We start from the raw sequence: 12126 nt of genomic DNA on the forward strand, positions 1-12126 counted from the left end.
TAAAATAATCAGCGAGATCAAAACAAATGGCTGTGCATGGATAATGGACTCCCCTTTAGTTTATTATTATTTCATTTTCTGAATCTGGCATCAGCTTTATACTTCCATTTGCAATTTCCCATTATTTTCATTTAATTTTAAGCATGTAATAACTAATAAGTTTACGAAACGCCATCAAATTCCTTTTTCGAATCCAGCTACGCTTGAAAAGTTTGTTTAATGAGATGGACTGCTGTACAATCTAGACATGGAAATGAATTAGTTAAATTGCACCACTAATGCATCTACCCCTTATTGAAATCCATTTTGTTTGTGGGATTTATTTTATTTTCCATTGATTTACATTCATAACACAGTCATTGTACACCTATACTTGTAGTGCAAGACTGCAAGTATCTTTGAATCATAATGAACATTTTCAAAATACTTTCCCTTTTTCTTTTCTTCATCTTTCCGATTGGACTTTTCCCATTTAAAAAAAAAAAATTAATTGCTACATTCATTTGACCTGTTTCAGTGATATAATCTCCAACACGTACCTTTCTGATGGTACAAACAAGTGGTATACGGTTACCAAAAAAAAAAAAACAAGTGGTATACAGTACTAGGGTGTATGTGCCATTGAATTTGCATGAATTACAGCACCAGAGTTGCACACAAGTAGTATGCAGTACCTCCCCTAAAGACAGAGAAATTGGCATGAATTACAGCACCTTAGTTGCAGTCAGCAACTAAAGTAACTATCCAAATAATAATATATTAAAACAAGAGTAAACAGCTGTAGGAGTGCATCTTTATGGATGGTTCTATATACAATTGATAAGAAATGGGAATCACAAATGAGAAGTTCCCCAGAAAGCAGTGTGCAAGCTAAAGATTAAGCAGTGGCAGCAGCTTGTTCTTCAGCCATCTGTGATACTGGGAGAAGAGTACAGGTGAGGTTACGGTCACCATACACGTTGTCCACACGTCCTGTTTTACAGCAAGATATGAAAATTCATTAACAGCAAGAAATTATAATTCTAAAGAAACACAGAAACAAGAAATGGAGACATGGAGCAAGGCAAACATGGAAAAATAAATAAAACCGCCTCTAATAAAATCATAGAAGTGAGGCATTGGGACTGATGTATACCTGTAGTAGGCCAGAACTTGGAAACTCGAAGCCAGGGAGCAGGGAAGGCTGCATATTCTCGTGAGTACGGTTTTGTCCACTTGTCCCCCATGAGCACAGATGGTGGATGAGGTGCTCCCTGCACATGTTCTTAGTTAAACTCCCTCAATATAGAAATTCAATATATTTCTTGATCTCTATGGAAACTCAGAATTTCATGCTAGCACGTTTAAGACAAATTCAAAGAATCTACTGAACAGTTTATGAACTGACTTTACCTTCAGTACGTTATTGTGGACATCAGCTTTACCACTTTCAATCTGTGCAATTTCTTCTCTAATGGATATAAGAGCATCACAAAACCTGTCTAACTCGTCCTGCAATACAATTAAGATTCTTAAGACTATATTAAGAGAAATGAAAGGAAAAGATGAGGAAAGAGTGGGCGAGGAGGAGGAGGATGGGGCGGGTCTTAAATGCTTACTTTGCTTTCACTTTCTGTGGGTTCAATCATAAGTGTGCCAGGCACTGGCCATGACATTGTAGGTCCATGAAATCCATAATCCATAAGACGTTTGGCAACATCTTCAGGTTCTATGCCAGCAGTATTCTACAACAATAATCCAAGTACATTAGCTGCAAAAACATAAAGGTTTATAAAAGGCAGTAAACTCTTCACTGTACCTTAAAGCCTCTCAAGTCAATAATAAATTCATGAGCGACTGTACCATTGACACCACGGAAAAGAACGGGATAATGGCTCTGTAAAACCCAAAGAGCAAATGAGAAAATAACAAAAATGAATGCATGTACCATTGTACCTTATGGAAAACAACCAATATCTTTCCACATAGGTGCCACACAGTTGCTGATAGATTGTTTTCTTAAAGTTGTAATTCTAAAATCATATGCAGAGAATGTTAGAAATGAGAACCTCCAAACGTTTTGCCATGTAATTTGCGTTCAGTATGGCTATCTTTGATGCATCTGTCAGACCCTTGGATCCCATCATCGCTATGTATGTGTAGGAAATGGGCAAAATAAGTGCAGAACCCCAAGGTGCAGCAGAAATGGTACCAAGCGGCTGGGCCTTATCAGGGGCTGGTATACCACCAGTAGCTACCTTCAGAAGTTAACAGTTAGAATAGTCAGTAACCGGAAACAAAAAAAGATTAGTGCAGTTTGATTTGCAGACACAAAGAAAGATGCGCTGCAGTTAAGGAAATTTAGATCTGGATATAAATGCATGCATCTTATAATAACACACTCAAAACCAGAGCTAAAAAATGATGCAATTGATAAATGAGTAGGATATCTTCTATTGCCATCGTGAGTAATGTCCCAAAGAACCAGGAAGTTTCTAGGCTTTAGAATTCCAGCAACCTCAGGCTAGCCCTTAGTATTAACCACAAACTTAGCTTTGTTGTGGCAGAAAGCATCAAATTTTTCTAAGATATCTATTATATGAACCTTCTCTATATAAATAGGGAGAGAAGTGCTACACAGAACAAAATCAAACCTACCATTACTAGGACACAACTTTAAGTTAACTAAATCTAATATTGGTTAACTTTATTGTCCAAGACTCACCTCTAGTTAGAACTTTATGTCCAACTTGAAAACAATAATTCAAACCGAAGTTAACAAAATTAAGAAAACTATCAAGTAACACCTTAATTAGAACTATGCAGTTAAAGTCGCAAAAGCTAGGAGTTGGCGCCTAAGGGGTGAGCATAGACCCTGCTTTTGACTGCATAGATTAGTGCGTTTAGAAAGACAAAACATGGAGACTAACTTGAAATCAGTTTCTCATTTTTCCTTTCTCCAAAACCAAGCTTACATACAAATATACAACCTCTTAAACTTTAGGAGCACCCAACTCAAAACCAATTAGTGATGAATGGAGACTGGAGAGGTCCAAGACCTTATACTACACTGCATGGATTTAAAATCCCATCTGTGCATATACTAAACATCTAAACACGGTTGGGTATCTTAAACTTTAGGTGCATCCAACTCAAAACCAATTGTTGATGAGTGGAGAGTCCCAGAAACTTTTATACTACAATGCACGGCTTTAAACATCCCATGTGGGAATTAAACATATCAACACAACAAATTGCATCCCCTCTCAACATCAGCAGTATAAAGGTGGTAGACTTGCAGTTACTTGATAACAGGAAACAATTGTCATCGTAGTAAAAAATGCCATGAAACTTCAAGCAATATCACAATATTTGTCATTTAATTGGGTGCCGAAATTACAAAGTCTTATAAAATGTTGCAATTTGCAAAATTGGTTTTTCAGGATCATTATGGCTTGGTATTTTCGAAAATAACAGCTTCTAGGGGTGCCACAATGTTGTCTGAAATCATCATTTCAAACTTTTATTGTCATGGAAGAAAATTTTCTTACCACAGGGTGTGATGGCAGAAAAGGTGCCAAGTGTTTCTTCACACCAATGGGACCCATGCCGGGACCACCTCCACCATGTGGGATACAAAACGTCTTGTGGAGATTGAGATGGCACACATCGGCTCCAATCCAACCTGGGCTTGTCAGACCAACCTGTAGTGAAAGAAGATTTCTCTTTTCAGTAAATCATAAACAGGAAAAGAACATGGACCTTTAAAAGCAGTAACTTTTCCTTAGAAGATCTACTGACTCTACGCAATGGCAATAGAAGGTTATACCATATGCACCAACTAATGCTAAACTCTAAGCTGATAAATTTCTGGACAGAATATTTGTACATGACTTGGACAGCAAATATTTTTGTGATTGAGAGTTCAAAAAAGAAAATTTCCTTTTAGATACCCAAAGCAGTTGTGTCCATCAGAGAGTGAGGTCCATGGTAGCTCGCAAAAAGCAAAGCTATCGTACCAAACTCAGAATATACATAATACGAAATTTCAAGTTTGATTTTATTCTTCAACTTGAATGGATGATTAAGGCACAGAGCATAACAATTATTAACCTTTAGGAAAACGTAGTAAATTAAGTAAAACTACAAAAAATGACACAATCAAGAAACAATCAATAAGTTGGTTTGACTTTGAAATCAGGACACAAAACCAACTAATGGTTCCTTGACAAGAATGACAACCTTTTTCTAGTGTTTTTGTTGTGTGCTTGAACCAAACTCTTCACTCATTAGGAAATTCCGGAAGTCAAGTCAGTCATCATGCTCAAAACAAGCAAATCGGAACAGCAGAAGGTCATACTTGGTACCTTTTAACTTAATTGGCCGATTGCCACCTTCTTCATAGTCCATATAAAGGAGAGATAATAGGACGTTTGCCCATAAAATTTAAGATAGATGGTTCAAGTCAAAGTACACTCCTTTATTGCTTTATTGGCATGTGATCATGAAACCAATCCATTGAAAATGACATTTTCATAGGAAACAGCTATTCTGGGCCTCACTGTTGGTAAATTAGGGTACACAAAATTCTTAGACCGAAGTAGCAGATCAGAGACAAGGTCAAAACTAAAGGAATACAAGACCAAAATAACATAGGAACTGATCCAACTCAGAAATTGTGAATACGCACCTTTCCTCTCGTTAGAGCTGTATTTAAATTTTCACTTCTATACGTGCTTAAATTAAGATAAGCATAAAACTTATAAATTCCACAAATGACATACTATGGACATATTGAACGAGAAAGAAACAAACCTGAGCATTCATGTTAGCCCCATCCATATAAACTTGACCCCCATTGTCATGAATTATCTTGCATATCTCATCAATACCTTCCTCATAGACTCCATGAGTTGACGGATATGTTACCTGGTGATTCGAATAGTTCAACTTTTTGTTAAGGTTTGTGCATACATGTCTATAATTTATAATGTGCATGACTCTAGTCTATCAGAATGCCATTTGGAGATTGCATGCAATGCATGATCGTCATGCATAACTAGACTATTCCAACTGCCCACACCTCCCTTTTCTCTCTGCCTCAAGATCAGTGACGCCATGACTTCTTATCTATTCTTTTTTTGATAACAAGTATCTTATTCATTGATCAAAGGTTACAAAGGGTGAGAGAGAAACTCAACATATACACAAAAGACAAAAGAAATAACAGATAAAAGGTTTAAAAAAATAAAATAAAATAACAACAAGGAAAGAAACTAAACAACCCCAACTAAGTAAGACCCAAGATGACAACCCCCCAATCTTGAATCAGGCTACCGAAGGAGATCCACCTTCCTCTCATTATCCATAGTGAAGTCATGACTTTGAGTGCACAAATTGGATTCCTTATTCAACAACTTAAACCACAAATTTTTTGAAAACATAAAATAAAATATTGCCCATTCTAAAGGTCCCATCAAGATCTCTAAGCTGCACCCGAATTGAATGGATTTGGTTTGTTACAATGGAAATAATTAGAGAGACTTCCTGTGCCTATGATATCCCCGGTCTATATAAGTCAATATGGTGCTATATAAGCCATCTAATCATTTATTCACTGGCCGGTCCCCAGTCTAATTAAAACAAATTATATCAAGAAAGAAATGGAAACAGTTTTAAGTTCTAATACTCTCTAAAACATTCATCAAGGTACACAAGATGCAATATAATCATACCATAAGAGCAGATAGGTTGTCCTTGTGTTTTACTGCAGCATTCTTAAGCTCTTCAATGTTGATGTTTCCCTTCGCATCAGTTCCAACAGCAACAATTTTCATTCCACACATAGCTGCACTTGCCGGATTGGTTCCATGTGCAGATACTGGTATGATGCAAACATTGCGATGATGATCTCCTCTTGACTAAGATTTCATGCACCGAATGAATCATATAGTCATTGGAATGTAAACCTTGGAAAGAAAAGTTTGTCGATGTATGAGACAGAAATTCTCATAATAAATCATGCAACCTACCATATGGTATGCACGAATAACCATCAGGCCAGCATATTCACCAGCAGCACCAGCATTGGGTTGCAATGAAAAGGAGTCGAATCCGGTTATTGTGCACAACAAGTCACCAAGGTCTTCAAACATTTCCTAAGAGAATAAGAACTACATAAATCAAAACTGCCGGCCAACACTAGCTCACGAAGGCAAAACATAGAATGCACAAACACATGCATACTTTTGGTTGTCACAAGTTCCACAAAGAAGAAGAATTATTGATACCTGGTAACCTTGAGCTTGTTCTGTAGGAGCGAATGGGTGCATATCTGCAAAACTAGGCCATGTCACTGGTATCATCTCAGCTGTGGCATTCAATTTCATTGTACATGATCCCAGGGGAATCATGCTGTGGCATAGTGAGAGATCTTTCGCTTGCAAGCGGTTAAGGTATCTAAGTAGCTCATGCTCTGTATGGTATCTGATACGGTATAATAACAGTCAGAGTGTCTCATAAAGCACAAATATGCAGATACATAGAGCTTGGCAAAGTGAGGAGAGTCTTACGTGTTGAAGACTGGATGGGTCAGATATGGACTCTCTCTTACAAGCCCATCTGGGATTGCAGTCTGAACCTCAGGAGCAAGAGATTCAGCACTGAAGTTGACCTGAGTATTTCAGAAAAACGAATTGATATTATAGACCAGTTAATGTTTAATTTCATCAATCAATTGTCCTATAGATAGATTGATGCTCACAGGTTTCCCAGAAGCAAACACTTTGAAAAGCTTATCCACATCCTCCAAAGTTGTAGTCTCATCAAAGGACACCGTGACCTGAAATACCACTGAAACTGCATGAGAGCTTACACTTCATATCAATTTTATCAATCAATGATACGGATCTAAATCACACTTACAGTTTTTGAATCCACAATGCGGAGATTCATCTCGCTCTTCCAAGCAGCATCAGCAATTGCATGTGCATCAGCACACTTGACCTTTACAGTATCAAAGAAAGGAAGGCCTTGGACATCCACCGTCCCGAGTTTCTTCAGTCCAAGTGCAAAAGTTGCAGCAAGACCATGGACTCTTTGAGAGATGGTTTTAAGGCCTTCAGGTCCATGATACACAGCATACATAGCAGCCATGTTTGCAAGCAATGCCTAGACACATGAACACAACAATTTCCTTCGATAAACACACAAGACATAACAGATCTAATACCATATAATTCTACTAAAAAAGAAGACTGTACTATTACTCTCAGACCTGAGCAGTGCAGATATTGCTGGTAGCTTTGTCTCTACGAATATGCTGCTCTCTCGTCTGCATTGCCATACGCAAAGCAGGCTTACCGAAAGAATCAACACTAACACCAATAATTCTTCCAGGCATCATCCTCTTATACTCCTGAGACGTAGCCAGAAACGCAGCATGAGGACCACCATATCCCATCGGAACACCAAACCTCTGTGCGGAACCAACAACAATATCGGCACCAAACTCACCAGGAGGCTTCAACAAAGTCAAAGCCAAAAGATCCGATGCCATAACAACCTTAACCCCATTAGCATGAGCAGTCTTAATAAACTCCCCGTAATCCAAAACCTCCCCTTCCGTCCCCGGATACTGAACTAAAACCCCACAAACATCATTCCCCTTATAATCAAAATCTTTCAAATCCTTGACAACTACTTTCAAATCAAACCCATCGGCTCTAGTCTTACACACATCAATAGTCTGCGGGTGGCAATTACTGGCAATAATAAACGTCTTCTTTTTACCTTTCAATATATTATTACACATAGCCATAGCTTCCGCAGCCGCAGTTCCTTCATCAAGTAAACTTGCATTGGACATTGGCAAACCAGTTAAATCAGAAATCATGGTCTGATAATTAAGTAAAGATTCAAGTCTACCTTGCGATATCTCAGCTTGGTAAGGCGTATACTGAGTATACCAACCGGGGTTTTCCATTATATTCCTCAAAATAACAGCTGGTACAGAAGTGTTATAATATCCCATTCCTATAAATGACTTGAACACTTTATTCTTTCCTGCCAATTCTTGCATGTGTGATATCATTTGACTCTCAGTCAATCCGGAATCAAATTTCGAAAACTTCATTGATTCAATACGAATAGATTTGGGTACAGTTGCATCTATTAATGAATCAATTGATGAAAATCCACACATTTCAGACATATTCTTCTGGTCATCTGGTGTGGCTGAGTTATGTCTACGTGGAAAGGTGTCACTTGGCTGCAATGATTCAAGTGTTATGGATCGGTACTGAGTTGGATAATAATGATCGGATCCAAACAACTCGTTTCTTCTGGATGATGTTGGGATTATTGATGGGGCGAGTAATGAGACGTATCTTGATGCGGGTGAGTTGTGGGATCGTTTTGACTCGGAAATGAGTCGTTTGATAATGGACCGGTTCGCGAGTCGGCGAGCCCGTTCCATTTTTTTTTTGTTTTTGTTTTTGGGAGAAAGGGGGAATGAGATTTGAGGAGAGGGGTGAGGGATTGGGTATTTGTGTCTATTTGAGTGGTTGGTGAGAGAGGGAGTGACGTGGCAAATGTGATGTCTCCCAATATTGAGATTTTGTGGAAGGGTTTTCAGTGAATCATATTTAGTAGGTGAAGAGAGGATGGGAATTGGATGGAATTTCGGTGGTCTCAGTTTCGTTTTGTTTAATCCATTGGCGCGCTCTTTTTTTTTTTTTTGAGATCAGCTCCTTTTTTAATTCAGGGTATTGTTCAACGTGCCCTTAACTGTTGGGCTTTTGACTTCAACAACTTTCTGTTATGCTTTTCGCCAAGAAGACGTCCAGCTTTTTTAAATAACTAACTACGAGATTCTCGAACTGTTCAAGGCAGCTCTCACCTTAAAAAAAATTCAGTTCATACTCCATTGTAGATGTGAAGTAGAATGCTTAATTATTGGTAATTATGGTTATCAAAAATATATTAAGTATATTATGGTTAACTCTATTTGGAAAATGGAAAATAGGCTTAGGTTTGATTATTGATATCTAGAAAGATTCTTGGATCCTAGCCACGGCCCTAGCTTCGGTGAGGCCTTAATCGAAACTTAGACCTTGAGGCCTTTTTCCAAACCAATTTTTTACATTTTAAGTTAGTTACTTATTTTTTGTTTGCAATTCTATGTTACAAAACAAGCTTTCTTTGCCTAATAGGATTGAAATTTATGCTTATTTTGATTAATTTGTTTCTCATAGGTCTGATTAGACTTATAGTATAGAGATGGAAAATTGAAAATTTAACCATTTGAAATTTGAGGTATTTTCGGAAATTCTTTTTAACATAAGAGAAGGAGAGTTATTATCTTTTATTAGGAGACTTGTATGGGATATGTATTATGTTTTTTAGTATCCAAAAATCTTTTAGTAAAATTTATTGCCTATTTAGTAGGAATTTTATGTTGGGCATAGTATGATTTTTGTGGAAATTTGAGGCCTTTTTTCACTCAAGGCTTTAACCAATCGCCTAACTTGCCTTATGGACGAGTCGGCATTGATCCCAGGCATACATGAAGAAAAAGTTTTTGCTTCAAACTTGGAAAGTGGATATTATCTTTAATCAGTTTTTTGACACTAATACTAGCAAGCATATACATAATATATTTCTATCTAAAAAACATTTACAATATATTCTTAAGTGGAATAATACTAGGAAATGTGAACGTAATGTAAAATTTATGTATCATGTTCTTAGTGATCAATCTCTCTTGGCTCCAAACAGAACAGATCTTTGTTTCTGGCAAAATGATAACCAACCTAAAGCTGTCATATTTGCGTGGAAGTATTATAACAATATGATCCCAACTAGAGGCCATCTGGCCCAAATCATTTGTGTTCCTGATAAAACTTGTCTTCTATGTGGTTTGAATGTTGAAACCATACATCACTTGCTTTTGAGCTGTTCTTTCGCACAGTCTCTATGGTATGCTACTCCTTGGCAGTTCACATTAACTCATTTTGAGCATTTGCAGGTTACTTTATGGATTGATATGTGGTTCAATCCACCAAAACACTGGCTAATAGAAAAAAAAAAAAAAAAAATGAAATAAATTATGTTTATTTATTTAATGGGCAATCTGGTTAGAAAGATGTGATGTATATCATAAAAGAAGGAAACCTTGTTTATTTAAACTAAATATTTAGTTTAATAATTTTTTTGAAGGAGAAAAAGATGATACTAACTTGCATGTTCAACAGGAGTCAACTTATATCAATTGGACACCACATTACATATATTGTTTTACGCTTAATGTGGATGCAAGCTTTACAAAACTTGTTCGATTGCTACCTATGGGTTTGTACTAAGAGATTCAAAGGGATTTCTTATTGGTGCAGAAGCAATCAAAGCAGAGCTGCCAATTCAAAACAGGCAGAGTGCAAATGACTACTTAAAACTTTGGAACGGTGCAAGTAGTTCAACTGCCCATAACTAAATGTGGAGATGGATGCTCAAGCCGCTATTAACTACCTAAATCAGCTTCATTCTAGTCTCTCCTGGAATTTCATGTTAATATTAGATGATGCACTAAATATTATGTCTACTGTTTAGATTGTTTCATGCAACTGGATACCTATAACTGTTAGGACTTTGTTTGGCTACAAGAGATATTGTATTACTTAACTATGATTAGGTGATACAAGTCATGAGATAAAATACTTGTGTGTTTGGCTCTTATCCTGTCACATGTTTTACATGTTTGGTTGACATTCACACCTATATACTAATTTTTTATATCACACAAAAAAAAAAAAAAAAAAAAAAAAAAAAAAAATATACAAAATTTGCAAATAAAAACTTAAAAACAAATAAAAACTCATAAACAAATAAATTTTTTAAAAATGAGCTCTAATTAAATATTGAATACATAAGCACCTAGTTGATTTATACAAAAAACATCTCCCGAAAAAAGAAAATCCCAATTTGCTGAATAATGTGAAGATTTAAACACCACTTTTTTGAAGAAAAATATAATAATGTGAGAAAATAAAAAAGGCAGAAAGAGAGAAAATACATAACATTTATGATTTTATTACTAGGATTCCCATGAAGGAGAGAGAAAGAGGGAGGAGGATAAAAAAAATAGGGGAGCATTATTTACGTGTTATTATTATTATTATTATTATTTTCTCTCATGGATAAAAAACACGTTTTAGCGAATATTGGATTTTCCTTTGGATTTGCTTATCCACACTTTTGTGTTCCCGCAATTCAAAGGACTTACTAGAGTATCCACGTTTTAGACAGACCAAACACCTATACAAGGTAAACATGACTGCCAATCACCAATTCCTTAATATGGACTTTCTATTCACATTGTCAGACATAGCCTAACAAGGCAACACACCAGATTGCTTTTTTTGGCCCATCTCTCCCTAACTTTGTGGAATAGTTAGATACACTTTCACTACTAGCTTGTAGGCCCGTGCATACGCACATGCTATTTTAAAAACATTTATATTTTTTTAGAAAATTAGGACTACTGTTTTAGTCGTTAACTCGTTTTAAGTTTTTAATAAATTATTTTAAATTAAGTATTAATTAAAATTTAAAATCTTGTTTTTTCAATTGGGAGAGAGATCCTGTTTTAATAGGAGAATAATTTCCGTTTTAATTAGATATGCTAGATTTTATCTTTTTAATAAAGGAGGAATTCCCATTTTAATAGGAAAATGATTCCCGCTTTAATTATAAGTGTTATAATTTGTTTTAATAGGAGAGGAATTCTCGTTATAATAGGAGATGAATTTCTATTGTAAAAAAAAAATTATCGTTTTTCAAATATGAGAGAAATTTTCGTTTTAATAGAAGATGACGTGGAATTTTAATAGAGCTCGAAAAATACCCCATGTGGGAGCTTTAATATTAAGATATAGACTAGCTTGTAGGCCCGTGCATACGCGCCGACTCTTTTGAAAATATTTATATTTTTTTTAGAAAATTGGAACTACCATTTTAGTCCCTAACCCATTTTAATTTTATAACAAATTGTTTTAATTAAGTTTTAAAAATCCGTTTTTTTCAATTGGGAGAGAGATCATGTTTTAATAGGAGAATAATTCATGTTTTAATTAGATATATATATTAGATATT

General features: G+C 36.0%; 1 protein-coding gene across 1 annotated transcript; it reads right to left on the minus strand.

Annotated features, from left to right (window-relative positions):
• Positions 1-597: 597 nt before the first annotated feature.
• Positions 598-8606, minus strand: LOC147512141 (glycine dehydrogenase (decarboxylating), mitochondrial). Its single transcript, XM_086595101.1, has 15 exons — positions 7256-8606; positions 6904-7149; positions 6743-6820; positions 6552-6652; positions 6270-6465; positions 6012-6137; positions 5715-5900; positions 4795-4908; positions 3531-3683; positions 2049-2237; positions 1799-1876; positions 1599-1724; positions 1393-1491; positions 1136-1253; positions 598-972 (listed from the first exon to the last, which is right to left on the minus strand). Exons 1-15 carry the CDS (start codon positions 8453-8455, stop codon positions 878-880), a joined length of 3105 nt encoding a protein of 1034 aa, XP_086451227.1. The 5' UTR covers positions 8456-8606; the 3' UTR covers positions 598-877.
• Positions 8607-12126: the final 3520 nt, after the last annotated feature.

Source organism: Coptis chinensis, chromosome 3, assembly GCF_015680905.1.
Source record: "Coptis chinensis isolate HL-2020 chromosome 3, ASM1568090v1, whole genome shotgun sequence".
NCBI classification, from domain to species: domain Eukaryota; kingdom Viridiplantae; phylum Streptophyta; class Magnoliopsida; order Ranunculales; family Ranunculaceae; genus Coptis; species Coptis chinensis.

Bases quoted from the DNA above. Each gene is read 5' to 3' on its own strand.
- LOC147512141 (XM_086595101.1), bottom strand. From the start codon at position 8,455: ATGGAACGGGCTCGCCGACTCGCGAACCGGTCCATTATCAAACGACTC. The intron at 5,901-6,011 runs GTAGGTTGCATG...ATGAAATCTTAG, and splicing joins TTATTCGTGCATACCATATG to TCAAGAGGAGATCATCATCG. The intron at 2,238-3,530 runs GTAAGAAAATTT...TAACTTCTGAAG, and splicing joins TTCTGCCATCACACCCTGTG to GTAGCTACTGGTGGTATACC.